The sequence below is a fragment of the Talpa occidentalis genome, unplaced genomic scaffold, assembly GCF_014898055.3.
Source record: "Talpa occidentalis isolate TD23 unplaced genomic scaffold, MPIMG_talOcc4v2.1 talOcc4.5, whole genome shotgun sequence".
Taxonomy (NCBI): Eukaryota; Metazoa; Chordata; class Mammalia; order Eulipotyphla; family Talpidae; genus Talpa; species Talpa occidentalis.
Genome location: NW_023604861.1, coordinates 81,663,592 through 81,680,111, shown reverse-complemented (window position 1 = coordinate 81,680,111; position 16,520 = coordinate 81,663,592). Strand labels below are relative to the sequence as shown.

The 16,520-nt window shown below is 41.3% G+C and overlaps 1 protein-coding gene across 6 annotated transcripts in view; it reads left to right on the top strand.

Moving 5' to 3' along the window:
• Positions 1-1,858: 1,858 nt before the first annotated feature.
• Positions 1,859-16,520, top strand: part of AAK1 (AP2 associated kinase 1) — a 177,269-nt gene continuing 162,607 nt past the window's right edge. For all 6 annotated transcript variants that reach the window (XM_054701690.1, XM_054701691.1, XM_054701689.1 and 3 more), the window contains exons 1-2: positions 1,859-1,970; positions 2,275-2,664. In XM_054701690.1, coding sequence (XP_054557665.1) covers positions 2,502-2,664 — 163 coding nt within the window. In that variant the 5' untranslated portion in view covers positions 1,859-1,970; positions 2,275-2,501. The remainder of the gene's footprint in view (positions 1,971-2,274; positions 2,665-16,520) is intronic.

The window sequence follows — 16,520 nt, the reverse complement described above, 5'->3', positions numbered from 1 at the left end:
CAGAGAAATACTGAGGTCAGTGAATTTCCAAATGAGCTTTCCTATCTATTTTTAGGTTCCTAACTTCCTTAGATAAAATCTATCCTTTTAGGGAAAGTGCAGAGAACATGCCTCTGTGGGCTTGTTTTGAGGGAATGCAGGTGCTGCATCCACCCTGGAGATGGCTGCGTTAATTCATGAACTGAGGTGACAATATTGACTCCCTCGAGAAGAAAAGATGCTGTGCCTACACAGGAAGTTAACTCAAAGGCACTACTTGAAGTAAGAAGAAAAAGGAGGAAAAAGAGAAGAGGGGAAAGTAAAAAGGAGGAAAAGAGAAGGGGAGGAAGGAGGGAGTAAGAAAAGCAGCAGTTACGTCACAGCCAGCCCAGTCAGAGCTCAGTTCAACAACATACAGATTAGAGAAAGCAAGAACTATTTCTTTTTTTTCCCTCCTGAACACCCTTCCTTACTCTTCTCAAATGGCTGCTGAAAACATTCTGGGATGAATTACAAGCAAAGAGGGCTGTCGCAGAATTAGTTATCAGGGAGGGTGGAGGTGAGAAATAACCTCTCTCTCAGGGGTTAGAAAAATCATAATTTGGGGGATATATGACAGGGATTTCGTGTTATCTTCAGCATCATCTATCAGGATATTTAGGGATGGAGAAGGGTATCAACTAAACTTTGCATTTGCCAGATGTAAATCACATTGTTCACCACCCACTTTCAGCCATCAGGTTAAGGTGTGCAACGAGAAGGTAATTTTGAAGTGAAAAAGAAGTATAAAAGGTCAATCTAGAGTTCTTGGTGGGAAAGGAGTAAATGAATATCAGACTACTAATAGCGTCAGGAAGATGCTAGTAGTAGATGGAAGAATTAAGGGTCATTGTCAAGAGAGAAGCCCTAAAGTTTGGGGTGAGAGCCAACCGGCCAGATTTCCTGGTACCCAAATATTTTCTCTGCACACACCCTTCAAGTTTCTCTGTTTGACTCTCGCGGGTGGATTCTCAGACAAGACACAGTCTTAGTAATAGGCGTTTTCACAGCACCAACTTAGAGCTGACCGCTGAGCCCGCTCTCAATATAAAGTCTGAAAGTAAAAACAGCTTTGAGGTTGGGGCAGAAAGGCACCAGTTTTATTGACTTTAGGGCTGGCTTTTGGGCGTGGTCTTGTACCAGCTGCCGCCCCAATTTTCCTGATCACCTTCAGTCTTGCACCTCTTGCGCAAGTGACGTTGGTAAGCCCCCCGAGGACCGGCTGGGGACCAAGCGGTTAAGCCGCGTCCTTCAGTTGTCAGCCTCCATCCGTTCGGAAACCACAACCCCCAGAACCTCTAGTACTGGGAGGTCAAGTCACAAATAAGATGGCTCTAGAAGGGTGGAACATACAGCAGGGTGGAAACCCGAGTCTCTGGCAGTTTCTTTACCGTACGTGCTTAAATAACCGAATTCCCACAAACACACAAACGCACTTTCCCAATAACAACCTCTGAGTAGAGGCCACCGCCACCGCAGTGCTCGCCCCTCGGGGGCATCTGGGAATTGTAGTCCAGCCACCCAGCTGCAACAAACTACTTTTCCCAGAATGCCCTGCGGGTCGGGCGATATCAACGTTCTTCTCTAAAACTCTCGGCACTGAGACCTCTTTACCCGGTCCCCTTCTCTCCGACCACTCCTTCCAGTCCGTCGCGACAGAGCGGCGGCCGCAGGAGGGCCCCGGCCCCTTGCCGCGCCGTCCCGACAGGCACTTCCGGCGGCGGTTCACTTCCTGGTTGGGTGGATGGAGCCGGGCGGGAGCGCGCGCGGGGGAGGGGCGGCGGGTCAGTCTCCGCCGGGCGCTCTGGGGATCAGCTGGCGGGCGGGCGGGCGCCGAACGCGGCCCCGGCTCTGGATGCAGCGCCGCCTCCTCTCCGCGTAGCTGGCCGGCTGGGCGGTCGTGACAATGTTGCGGGGTTGGTAGCTGGGCGCCGGCTGCCGAACCGTCTCAAGTGGGTGCCGCCGGGATGCTGCCGCGCAGGGCGGCGGGGAGACCACGGAGGAGGGGGAGGCAGTGCCGGGCAGGGTGGGTGCTGCCCAAGGCGGCTCGAATCTTTCCTTTTTCCGAGCCGGGGGTCCTGCGTTCTGGGACCGGGGACGCGGTTTCAGCCCCATGGTCTTCACGCCAAGAAAATGCATGAAGCGTTTCCCCCGGGTGATGGCTTTTGCCTCCCCCCGTCCCCCCCCCCCCGCAGGACTCAGCAGTTGAATTTTTAAGTGTGTTACTGATTCATCCTCTCTCCTCTGTCATCACAGGTTTAAACTTACACGAATCGCTCTCTAGAGGAGGAGGGGACCGCCGCGCGATTGACACGCATATTCCTATAGGCATCCTCCGTCAGCCCCCACCCCCACGGTCGGATTCGGGTGGCTCCTCTCGGCGCTGAAATCCGAGAAATCCTTGGATCTCTTGTTTTCTTAAAAAAAAAAAAAAAAATCCAGAAACCGTTCGGTATTTTGCTTTTCTGCTTCCCATTCTCAAGATGAAGAAGTTTTTTGACTCCCGGCGAGAGCAGGGAGGCTCTGGCCTGGGCTCCGGCTCCAGCGGAGGAGGGAGCAGCACTTCGGGCCTGGGCAGTGGCTACATCGGAAGGGTCTTTGGCATCGGGCGGCAGCAGGTCACGGTGGACGAGGTGTTGGCCGAAGGTATGGTGGGACTCCTTCAGTGCGCCGTAAATTAAAATCTTGTGCTGATGCAGCAAGACTCTGGTTTCTAGTTGTTGAATGTATGAATGATTTTGACCAGTTGCCCTCCCTTCCCCCTTCCCTTGCCCTGTGAATCATTGTCCTTGAGAAATTTAAAACAGATTTTAAAGTGACAGGACTTACGGGCTTGGGAGAGGTTGCCAGAAATTGTTTGCCTCAGTGGCCTTTTATTTGAAAAAATTTTTTTTGACAAGCCAATTCTTGTCTCCATCAGCAAATTATGAAGATCAGAGGAGAAAACGTAGGTGTGAAAGTGTAAAGCTTCACATTCAAATGCGGGGTGGTGGGCTTGTCATCCTCCAAAAACTTGAAATATTGATGTGAGACTGAAGGGTGGAGATGGAGGAGCTGTAAGGAAGAGAGAGGTTTTTTCCTCCTCCTACCCAACTTTTTCACTTGCATGAGCAAGCTTTGAAGGAAGAGATCTTTGGAGAATGGGAATCTGTTTTTCTAAGATCGAAGTCTCTTGGTGGATTTGACTAGGTTTGTTTCCTGACCTGACTGTAATCAGGTCCCCAGGGTATAGCTAAGATAACAGAAATTATAGGAAATGAATGTGGTTATTTTGAAATCAGTCTGGTAGGCCCTTCTTTCTCCTGTTTCAGTTTTTATTATTTTACTTTTTTTCAGCCAAATGAATTACTTGAGAAAGGTATCATTTTTCCTCTATTGGAGATGATTTTATTTAGATCTGCTGTATAAATTCCTAGTGTGTGTTCATTTATATATCTATAGATATGTAGATACATATCTATCCCCCAGGCTTTCTGGAAATCTTTGCATATCTCTTTTTGTAACCTTAACCTCGACCTTCATAATTATGCTAGACTCATACTTTTCACAGCCCATTGCCTGCCTAGTGTGCTTTTATTTTTAATAAAAGCAGCAATTTCCTTGGCATGAAGCTATTCAAACTAATTGGATGGGGCCAACCTGCTGTAGGTTGTGTTATGGACTGAGGGGATGGAGGAAGGGGGAGGCCTCTATTACTGCAACATGGTGGTGGAACAATTTATCAGCTGGAGAAGAAGCTTTTTGCAAGCTGAGGTTGAAAGCAGGGTCCCGACCTGGGCCTGGGAAATGCCTGTCATGGTAAATGTTGCAGGTGAGGGCATATTGGGAAGAAGCAGCTGTGTTTGACTCTCAGCTTGTATAATAAGCACTGGAATTAGTGGGGGCCCGGTTTTCTGGGGTTAGGGTTGAAGCTGTTACTTTAAAGACATTGGTTTTAAAAAGATATGACATGTCCTTGTGAAATTGTTGCTCTTTTCTATTCTCAGTACTGCTCTGGCTGGACTTAATCAGAGGCCTGAGTCACTGTCCCTCTGGATCCTTCATTGTCGGCTTTGGTGCAGGATGGGGATGCTTCTGTGCCCGCTGCCAGATCCGCACCCTTGAGTTTGATCTGTCTGTTTTATCCCAGTGCCAAAACCCTTGAGTGCAGTGGGATGGAGAAGTGTGTGTGAGAGAAAACAGGAGAGATAGGGGGTCCTCTCCTCTGAATGGCCTCTGCTGACCTTATAGCCCAGGAGTATTTTGTTTAGCTTGAATATTGTCTCATTATAGATGGTACTACTCTAACCACTCTGAGGCTATTCTCAGAGTCTGAGTGATGAGGTAGAGAAAAGGTAAAATTGGTCTTTGTTATCATCTAAGCTGCCCTCTTCTTCTCCAGAATTCATCCCTCAGAACTGTACATCATGTGTTGTGATATTTTTAAGTGGAGCTTAGGACTTGCAGCTCCACATTCGTTCATTCAACAAATAGTTATGGCGTTCTGTGATATGCCAGGCACTGTGCTAACCTCTGGGTAAATGATATTACACTAGAAGCTGGAATTTACAGACTACTTGGAGCGATGGGAAAACAGCCAGGTATAACAGAATGATATGTGCTGTCATGGAATTAAGCTTGGGGTATAGTTACCCCCAATTTTAGAGAGCCAAGACTTGCTTTCTACAGGAAATGACTGAGAATGAGTAGGCGTTTTCCAGGTGTAGTGACAGAATGGACAGAGACACATTGTAGCAAGAGAGAGTCTCCTATAAAACTAGGTTTGGTAGTGTTGCTCTCTTTATGTTCTTTGACTATAATTGCATTTGATTAGGTGGCTCGTAGGAGTATAGCTATGTAGGAGCTGGTATTTATGTAGCACCTACCAAGCACACATATACTACTAGGTTCTAAGAGGGACATAAGAAGGTCGAAAGTGTGATGTCTGCCTTAAAGAACTGTCAGTGAATTTGCCAAGACAAGGTAAACATTCACACATATACAAGAACATGGTTACTAGCATTGTCTCTAGAGTCAGGCTGTTCATATTCTGTTTCCGTTCTTGCTAGCTGTGAAACCTTGAATGAGACATTTCAAATCACTCTTGAGCCTGTGTCCCCATGGCAGTGGTTCTCAAAGTGTGGAGCCTGGATCAGGAGCAGCACCATCACCTGGAATCTTGCTAGAAATGCAGATTTTCAGGCCTCACTCTATAAACCATAGGTGTGACTCCTTAAGTTTCTGGAGAGATTCTGGTAAGCTAAAGTTGGAGAACCACCGCCATATAGGGTGGACTTGAAGATTGAATGAGGCGATGTATAGAAATTATTTAACGTGTTTCAGGTGCTCAATAAACATTAGCTATTTTCCAGCAACTTTATACCTATAGATAGTTAAGGGTGAGTGCAGGGCAATGTGAAGTCTAGTTTGGCTGCAACAACCTGCATCAGCTCTTCTCCTTTATTGTGGATGGACAGAACCAAGTGTTCTTTGCAGAGACCTTACCAGCTCCTTAAGGCATTATCAGATGTTTTAGGCTAGCCATGCTCTTTCCTGAATCCTGTTCAAGTCCCCAGGTGTTGACCTACCTGCCAGTCCCAGAGTTGTCTAAGGATGATGAGAGTTGTACCTCAAGTGCTCCTGGCAGTGACCAGGCAGTTTCAGGGAGGGTGATGTGATAGGCTCCAAATTCAGATCCTGTTATCATCACATCCCACTGATTATCCCTTATTCCCTGATGTGGTATGCTTTCTCATGAGGGACTACAAGAACCCCAAGGTTCAGAACAGGGACATTCCTGCCATCTCTCCATCAGGAGCGTCAGCTTTGTTCATCTGATTTTTCTGACAGGTTCAGCAGGGCCTTATTTGTGAAGCCCCTCATTTGGGAAGTAAGGGTCTTAGGTATGAGTTCAGAAATGTGGCTATTTTTAGGCAGGGGAGGATATTTTCTCTTTTCTTCTTCAGTGAAGATGCCATGATGCAATGCTAAATCATGTCTGAGGTAATGGACATGTGATGTCAAGGGGAGATTTGGTTTAATCTTCCAGAGTGAGTTCATGGGGAAAATTGGAGTAGTGTTCCAAGAAGGACTAAAAAGCTGTACTTTTATCATACCCCATTAACTATCTGAGGCCTTAGTTTTTAAATAATAAATACATAATTTTGTTGAATATCTGCTTTGCCCAAGACAGCATTCCAGAACTGATTTGGTTCTGTAAAAGGTGGCTCAGGTGGCCCTTTAGGACCATTTTCTCACACTAAAGGAATCCAGCTCTGAGGCTAATGAGAACTATTGAATAAGTTTCCTTATCAGTAAGCTGATAATTTCTCCTACCTGCAGAGCAAGGTCAGTGAGTCTAAAAAATGTGTGTGAAGTCACTTTAAACACACATACACACAAATAAACGCACATACCTAGCAGGTACATCTTTATAATATATTGGTGGTATCAATGTGATGCATGCATGTATTAATTTAGTAAACATTTATTAATGATGTCTTATGGCAGGCAGTGTATTAGGCTCTAGAGATACTAAGAAAGATTAATGGGTCTTGGATCCAGCCTTTAAAAAACACTTTAAAACTTACTTAAGATCCCTAAGATAAGTACCCAGCACTTAGCATGGCCTTTGATGTATAGTAGATGATTTAAAGATGTTATGAGATGATAGAAAGAAAGGGCCTGGGGGATGGGAGTTTGTAGATGAAGTGCTAGTTTGAACAGGAATGGAAATTGCCTAGATGTTCTAGATGAGGATTACCCAAGGCCTTCTAAGCAGAGAGAATAGCATATGCAAAGGTGTCGAGCCTTCACTTCCCAAATGAGAGACTTCATACATGAACCCCTGCTGGACTAGTTAGAAACCAGGTGAACAGAGCTAATGGTGCTGATGAAGAGACTTTAGAAAATGGCTTGTGTCTAAAGGATTTGAAGAGTGGCAAGAAGCTTGAAGCAGAAGCAGGGAAGGGGGTGAGATGACCAATGTTATAGAAAGGAGTGGACGGGTGAGAGTGAGCATGTTTGGCCACAGCCAAAGGTATGTTGGAGAGAAAAGAAGAGGAAATTAGGTTGTAGGAAACTTTTGTGCTAGGCAAAGGGTTAGTTATAAGCACCTCAGGTCTTCTCTTGACGCAAGCACCAATTTGATCCCTCCCACTTCAGATGTCTTTGCCTGCTGGAAGTCTAGATTTTAGTGGCATCTGCAGATTTTCAGGGGGTGGTTTGTGAATGGTGTCTTCTTCCTGGTTTTTTTGCATAATGACAGTTTTAGCTTTGCTAAATATAACCAAATCTAGAATTCAGACATGAAATCCAAGATAAACAATTCCATGGTCAAAGTCTTTCTTCTGGTCTTTCTAACAAAGTTATGCTCATGTATTATTGAGAGATGGAGAGAAACAATTTCCGAAGGGTTTCCCATAGAGAGAGTATGGGGGAAGCCATACACTATACCTCAACAGGTTTTAAAACTGCATGTAGAGTTCACAGGAAAGGTGTGATTAATTTTAATAAAATACATATGAAAAAAGATTACCGCATCAGAACAGTTTTTTTTTTTTAAAGATTTGTTTTTATTTATAGAAGAACTGGGGTACAGACCAGAGGCATGGGAGGGTGAGATTCACCACAGACATAGCGGGGAGCAGAACAGGCAGACTGACCCAAGACACCGCTGAGGGTAGCAGCGGCGAGGTAGGAGAGTTTTGCGGCACCATATGGGCATCTCCCTGGCTGGCCAGGAATTGAACCCGCACTGCAGAGGCTGTGGACAGCTTTATAGTGCTGCGCCACCCGGGAGGCCCCCAGAACAGTTATTTTAACTTGAAGTATTTGAAAGTTGGCACTTCAGAAAGTGGACTATTATCACCATCTACCTTCTGCTTGAGGCTCAGAAATTGCTGTGTGATTTACATCTGAAAGAGCCAAACAATAATAATAGAAAAGGCATTGTCCATTGGCATAGTATCTGCCCTGGGAAGTAGCAAAGACGAGCCTCCAAGTTTACTTTTTGGGAGTCATCTTTTGGTGTGGTGGAAGGAATACTGCAGTATGAATTGGGAGATCAAGTTTTGTTGGTTAATTCATTGTTGTTATGTTTAGTAAATGCTACTGAGTTCTCACCGTGTGTTGGACATCATGGAGAGATGAATGATACATGGCCCTTCCTTGACATGGGAATGCACATTCATACAACTTTAGGCACATGAGCACATAGTTCCAAGTGCAATATGAGGGTATGTAAAAGGGCTAGGGGGAACAGACATGAGGGGTAATTACTTTTGTGGGGTGAGGAATAGTCAAGAAAGCTAAAGAAAAGTAATATTTGAGGTGTGTCTTCTAAAATAAGAACTTACTGCTAGAAGATGGATAAGATTGGGAGAACATTCTAGGCAGAGAAAATAACATGGCCAAAGATATGTAGGAGGGCATGCTGCATGTTGGGTACTCCTTGTTTTGAGGTAGTGGTTACCTGTTATCAGTGTTCCAGAGCTGTGCTGTCTGATAATGCAGCCTCTAGTCACATAGTACTACTTAAATCTAGATTATCTAAAATTAAATAAAATAATTTAATTCTTTAGACACACTAGCCACATAGCAGTTACTTAGTAGCCACTTGTGGCTACTGCATACAATTTTGAACAGATAGAAAATATTTTGTCATCACAGATAATTCTATTGGGCAGTATTGGTGAGGAGCAATAGTCTCTAAACTTTCTGAATAAAATAACACTATGAGCTAAATAGCATGTGATCCCTTCATATATGTGTGTTTATTTTAATGTTCTACCATCATTAATATCTGAAGTCACAGTATATACTTAGAATTAAGTTCATCAATTATGATAATAAGTGTGAATCTATATTTTAAAAATCTCTATAAGGTTTTGGTGAACTTCTTGTCATATCTTAATAGATTGTGATTATTTCCACATTGTAATGTGACTGATGAAGAATGTGCTAGGACTAGAAAGAGGCTCTGCCAGTCTTGTGTAGTTCATGTATGCTTGTGTTATCTTTAATCCCAGGTTTCTTTGCAGGAATCTTTTTAAACCCCTTGTTTGTTTTATGAAGGGTAATTCATTTAAAACACATGTAATCACTAAATCCACTTAACTGAGCACACGAACTACAGTATATCTCAAGTCTGTGCTGTGGAAGCACACTTTTTGTCAGGTTTCCATGAGATTTGTGTAAGACACATGTGGACAGAATGGGAGCAGCAGTGCTGGGCCATGTATTAAAAACTAATAAAGATAAAATCTAATTTTTTAAGATGAAAATAAATGTAGAGAGTCTCTCTCTCTCTCTTTTTTATAATCCATGCCCCAGCAGAGTGTTTTGTATATCCCTGTTTGGAGACCACTGGTCTAGAGCATTGTCTCTCAATTAGTGATGATTACTCCTAGCTAACACTTCGTAATGGAGACATTTTGGGTTGCCACAAGGAAAGGGGTAATGCTCCAGCTAGTGAGCAGAGACCAAGGATACTGCTAAACATTCTGCAGTCCAAGTGATCTTCTTCCTCCCCTCAGCAAAAAATTATCCAGCCCTAAATGTCAGTAGTGCCAGTGTGACACCACATGATGTGTTGGTCAGTGTGGGGAGAGAGAGGAATTGGGCATGGCTCAGAGGGTCTAATTTGCTGTGTGACTTTAGGCAAGTCACTTAATTTAAAAATTCATTTTCTCATAATCAATAAGACAGAAATCTATTTTAACCTATTTTGGTTAATAATCTTCAGATCATTTCTGTATAAAAAAGCTACTTCTAGAAATAGATCTGTAAGCCAAACGAGGTAGAACGATAAGGCTTTGTAGAACCTGGCTGTGAGCAGGTGTAACAGTACTCTACCACTGACTGAACTTGATGTTTGAGCTTAAGAAAATTCTCTCCACATCCCCATAATTGAACAACCCCATATTTAAGCAACTGTAAAATATCGTGGAAACATTTCCTGACTTGAATCGCTTATAGGGATATTTGATTGGGAAGGGTTATCAAAGATCAGAGTGTTATGAGAGAAGATATTGATAATCCTTTACAGAGAAGAATTTTCAGGAAGAATCTAGCTCTTGCAGTTAGGGGTCTTGGGTTCAAGTTCTCTCACTATTGCTTGTCGATATGGCTTTGGTGAAGTCATCTAGCTAATGTGATCCACTGCTTCCTCTGTAATAATAATCATCTCTTACCTTTGTAGAAATGTTGTGATCGTGAAATGGGACGATGTAAGTATAAGATAGAAAACTTAAGAGACAGCTTGCTCTGCCACCAAAGGGTAGTTAGGTTGACTGAACATCTAGTATATTCTCTGAGTATATTCTCTGTCTGACTTGCTATGGCAAATAAAGAAGTAACAGGAGCCTTGGCTTCTGTCCTTTAGTTGACAAGAGGTGATCAATATATAAGAAACAGAGCACCCCTACAGACAATAGCTATTAAAATGCTGGGCTGTGTTATCTAAATTCTGAAGGGGTTGAGGGCAGAGATCAGTGAAGACTGAAATGGTTAGGGAAGATTTCATTAAATGAATTTTCTTAGCCTAGCCTTTTCTCCGAACTTTTTGGACTAAACTTGATGTAGAGAACATACCTAGTTTTGCACATTTACTTGTGTTGTATTCTCAGTAAGGTTGAAGTAAGTATTGCAGTGTTTTTGGTCTTTTTTGAGGAACAACATTGTCAGCATACAGTAATCTTATGTTTTCTTTATACCCAAAGCAAAAAAGTCTATATTTTTTGTGTTTTTGTATCACTTTAAGGACCAATAAGGCACATAATAACAACTGCAGCATTTTGTACCCACTTTTTCCATTATTATCTCTATCATTACTATCTGTTATCTTTATTATTAACTAGTCTATGCCGTATACTTTGAGTGATCCCAGTTCTGTTGAGTTATAGGCAGTTGTTCAAAAAGAGGAGTCCTTATGAGTGAGACTTCTACCTTGGCAGATGGTGATTTCCTCAAGTTAGAACAAAATGGAAAGTGTAAAACTTGGCATTTTATTTGAGGTCTACTGAGAGTGAATCAATGTGAGCTAGTTTGTTTTTCCCTTGGGCTCAGAGTTAAACTTGGTGGACAATAGATGTCAATGCCAGTTGAGGCTTTTTATTTATGATATCTGAAGTGCAGAGAGTTTATTGGATGAAAGAGTTTATGGCATTCCTATATTATAACAGAAGGCCAAGCATAGCAGTGATGTTAGATTATCATTTGTAATTATAATGATCGCAAATAATGATGCCTTTCATCTGAAACTTGATGAAAGTTCTAGAGAAAGGAGCATAATGCCATTTGGTGCTTGTTTTTAAGGATACTTTCAAGCTGCTATCCTCGGACCTTTAGAATGAGAGAAACATTACCATCCCTCTGATACCAAGCATAAATTTGAGGGTAAATGGAGCTTTATTACCCTTTGGGAACAGGAAGAAGGAAAAGGATGCAGGCCTCATCAGTTGGGCCCTTTCTGGAGGATTAGGGCTTGAGCTGCATTTACACAAGTGGCAAATCTCCTGCTGCTACCTTCAGCTCATCCTTTTTCCCTGATCAGTGAATCTTGTTGGTTTAGGAAGTGTTGATTATCTTACAGTTTGTTAGAGTTCTTTAATTTCCCCTGGGGGTAGCCTAACCCTGTTTTTTAGATTTTTTTCTTGTACTATTTAGAAGACTGGGAACCTTGGTGGTAGAAGGAGGACAGTATTGGAAGAAATAATTCCATTGATTCTTTGGGTTATTGAAAATCTTGGTTTGACTAGGTGTAACTCAGTAATGATTGAAGAATACCTTATATCCAGTTTTATCTTTCTTCCCCTGTCCCTCTGGAATAAAGGGAGCCCTATGATGTTATCCTTATGTGAAGATTTTCAAGTTTAGTATCATGTATGGTGATTTAAAAGCATGGGAATTGGAGGTAGGCAACCCACAACTGTCCCTGTGATGTTGGACAATTTAGTACGATCTAGCCTTCTCACTTACAAAATATGGATAATACTGCATACGGTTGTAAGGATTAGATGAAATTATGGAAGCTTTTAACAGAGTGCTTAGAATATAGTTAACAATCTGTAAATGGTAATTCTTTAATATTCGGGTGCATTCATTTTGTTTTTATCAGGCAGTATTTGTTGTGTGTATAATTATAACTTAGTTAAAGCTAGAGTCTTGGAAATATATAAACCCCAGGAAGAGGAAGAAAAAAAGATAGAATCGCAGATAAATATTGTGGCTTGATTTTTTTTCCACTTGAAAACTATCTGTGTTTTAGAGAAATTTCCATAATCTATCACGTTGCTGTTAGCATGATGGGCCTGAGGAACACTTGACCCCACCTACCTGTCAAACTTCAAATTTGTGTGCTATAACACAGGTCTTCTGCTTCATTCAGACCTGTAACCTCCTCATCTTTCATGTGCTGTGGATTTATTTTTTAACCAGTGCTTTATATTCATAATATCTCTGCATCCACCTACTTTAATAGTACCTTATTTTTATCCCACCTAATATCCGAACTCACCACATATTTGCCAAAGTGATTCCTTTCTCTTTCCTCATGCCATTCTTGCTGGCTACGTTGATGGTCCATAATCTCAAAGCTTTATTTTGTTGTTTCATTTGTATCTACTTCTAGTGTTAGATGATTAGTTCTTAGGAGACAGGGTGTAGGTCTTAGATTTATTTTGTATCCAATTCAGGACTCTTACACTTCAACAGTGTAACAGTGGGTACTGGAGTTACAGTAAATGAATGAATATTACAATAAATCAGAACTAATTCAAGTTCACTGGTACACACTAGAGACCAGATAGATAAGAGTATACAGGGTTCATAATAGATATATGTTTGGGGACCTTAAAACAAGGATAGAAACTATCAAATCTAGGTTTTTGATAAAGTTGAAAAATAACAAAATTTTTCCAGATTTCCAGAAAATCATGTAAATTTGTTTTTATTGATTGGATTCTATTATGCATACCCAATTCTGTCAGTCTACAATGTAGAGATATGAGGTGTAAGTATCTTAACTATATAAATTATCAAACTATTTAAGCACTATACTGTTGAAATGGAAATTAGATCATGTCAAAAACTCAGATATTACTGAAATTTATGTTTAGGTAAGGTATGCATTAATTTTCTAACTTGTGGTAGTTGACAACCTGTAGTAAATTAGGACAATGATTTGTAACCTATATTTGGGCCATTGAGCCAAGGGGGACGGTTAAGATAGTAAGGTAATAAGAAATTTGAAGGAATACAGACTAGTCACAGGTCTAACCATAAAAGGAAGGAAGAGCAAAGAGGATAAGAAGTGGTGGTATACCCTTTTTAGAGGCATACTATAGGTAGGCTTAAGGAACTGAAGTGTGGGAAGGACATGAATTTTATATTTATAAAAGAGGATATGGTTTTTAAAAGGTTCATAAATATGCTACTAGCAGCTAGGTTATAAATTGGGTCTAGAGAGGGAGTGCCTAAAATTGGTCACTGTATGTAGCTCTTAAAACATAGATAGACACTTAATTCTCGCTGTTCTTGCTATTTTCAGAGAGGAAAAGTGAAAAGAGGGATCAGCAGTCAATCTTGCCTGGTGGTTTGCTCTGTGAGCTCCATGACTTTGTTGAAAGGTCAACCCTAGGTGACCGACCAGTGATGAGAATTCACTTGGAAAAAAGTTAATTTTGGGTAATGTAGACTTCTCAGAGGATGTATTTTTTTTAAAAAATAATAGTTTTATTTATTTTTAAGTCATATTTTTAGAATCACTATAATGTAGAATAGATTATTTAAGTGGCTATCTACTCAGCTATTTTTGGAGTGATTTTAAGGTGATATTATGGAGTCATGTCTGAGCCTATATATTCAGTTTCTGCTTTTAGAGCTAGCTCACTAGGATATAACCAAACAAGTGTATAAGGTAAGGCAAGTAGATCACCCAGTCTCCTACTCCAATGACCTTGGATACATGTTCCGTTCTCGGAGCACATCTTTCCTTATATAAAAAAGGAGATAACTGGTAATCTTGAAGCTGTTTTTGAGAGGAGAACTTGTATAGTTTCTGTTGAGATTATTTGAGAGGAAGAATAAGGTAGTGTTGATTAAGTTGAAGTGTTAGACGTTTGGAGTTGGGGCTAAGACAACATTCCTCTGTTGGATTGTAAACCTTAGCTTCATGTATGAGCTATATTGGGAGTGCCATAATAAGAGGAAGTGAAAGATTCCCTTCCTTTCTTTCTACATACTTTCTTTCCTTACCTTTCCCTTAAGCTAGAAAAATCAGTGTTTATAATTAGATGTTGGAAGTGAGGGAAAGCTAGGATGAATCTTGGGCTTCTGGTTTACATAACTGGGTAGATTATGTTGTAAATAAAAAGAAGAAAGAATAGTGTAAAAGGGAAAGAATAACTTTAGTTTGGGAGTTTTTTTTTGTTTTTTTTTTAGCATGAAGTGCCAATGAAAATCCAAGTGTGGATATACCTTAAGACACTGTTAGATAGGACTGTTTTGGATTTCAGAGAAAAGTTTGGTGGGAATTGTCTTATAATCAAGATTTTGTTGAAAGCTGAAATGGAATGACATCTCACAAGGAGACCGTGTGGAAGAAGGGAGAAGTGGGCAGTGTAGGTTAGAAGATTCCTTAGAAGAAATAGAGAAAAGGAGCACACCTGGAATACAGTCCAGACTCTTCACTCTGACCAGCAAACCCCTACAAGAGTTTGTATCTCTTTTTATCTCAACCAGTGTGCTTCAACTTTTTTGAAGTTTAACATTGTTTCTTCTTTGGGGTCTTAGGCTTGATTGTTACCTTTGCCTGGAATGTTCTTGGTGATATATCCATGATTGGCTACTTCTTCCCATTCAGATCTCATCTCAGAAAGGCCTGAGTTAGAAGTTAGAGGATTATAAATGGAGTGCAGAGAGGAATCCTGGTGATGGAATAGGAAATGAGGTGGATACTGAGTCAGGAAGGGATTATTTTTTATGATGGAAGAGTCTTGAGTACATTAAGCAGAGAAATAGCCAGTAGAGGTTGGGAATACAGTATAGGGGGAATTATTGATGGAATAGCACCATCCAAGGAGGTGATGATGACTTGTCAGTGAAATCATGAACTCAGGTGGAAGAGATGATCTTGGACTTGAGAAAGGGTACTTTATTGACTGTTCTTGAAGGAAGAGGAGAAAGAATGGGTATAGAGAAGAAATTGGTGAGGCAAGTTGAAGGAATTCTTGCCTCATGGTGTTTGTTTTCTGTTGAATGCTATGGGATGGTAGTTAAATTGGGAGTTTGAAGAGAGTAGGGAAGGATGTGGGGAGTTACTCGGTTTATAGATAGAAGGAGTGACAAAAGGTAAGTAGAAGAATGGTCTGGTCAGATGGAAAATCCACTTGAGGTGACTCATCATTGGGAGACAGTTTTTCTGGGCATTTGGGAACTTCTCAGTTTTGAAAAAGTACTATTTTGAATAGGACTTTATCTGAAATACAATATCTGTTTGTTTTTTTTTTTTTCTTCGAGATGACTTGCCACAGAGGCTGCATAATATCTGGAAGGTACTTCTGATCTGAACCTATATGGTGACCACCATGTCCTGTAGTCTGAACAAATTGCTTCCCAGCTCTATCTGTCATATACTTGTGTGTACGGTGAGGACTAGATGATGGTGAAATTTCTTTCCAAGTCTAACATCTTTATGTTCTTTTAATTCTCAAATGCATTGTTATTAAAATGTTAGTGTTTTGTTATAGCTCTATTAGGATATTTGCTTGGTATGAGTAAGTCAATTTGCTCCTGAATAAAGTGGTCCTGGGTTGTTGTGCTTTTTGAATCTCATCTTTGTGCTTTATAGTGTTTTTGGTTCCTTCCTTAAGACACTATCAGCCAGGGCCTCCCTGGTGGCGCAGCGGTTGAGCGCTGGGTTGCGAAGCTGCCTGCAGCCTCTGAAGCATCAGTTCGATCCCCAGCTGCCGGGCGAGTGTCCCACACGGTGCACAGACCTCTCCTGCCGCCCGCTGCTCCCCTCAGCAGTGTACTTCATCAGTCTGCCTGTTCTGCTCTCCGCTCTGGCTCTGGTGAATTCTCTCACCCTCCCGCGCTTCTGATTGTACACAGTGCTTGCATAAATAAATAAATAAATAAATCTTAAAAAAAATTTTTAAATTTTTAGAAAAAAATTAAAGAAAAAAGAGAGACTATCAGCTGTCACTGCTTGCTGTCCCTGTGTCTTCCTGAATTAGCACCTCTCTAATTCACTGCTTTTAGTTTGCTGTGGACTTGGAAACTCAATGACTAAGCTTGTTAGAACTGTGTATAACAATAAAGAGACTCCTATTGAGAATTTGAGGGTCTTGTCTTTGATAAAAATTCATGAACCTGCTGTGCATGGGCTTTATGTCTCATGTTGGCACAGGAACCACTTTAATATGCGTTATGTTCTACCTAGAAAGGTTGAGTTCTGAAGAGATAATGGGTGGCCATTTAATTTTAATTATTAATTAAATATGTTTAAAACCATTTGTCTG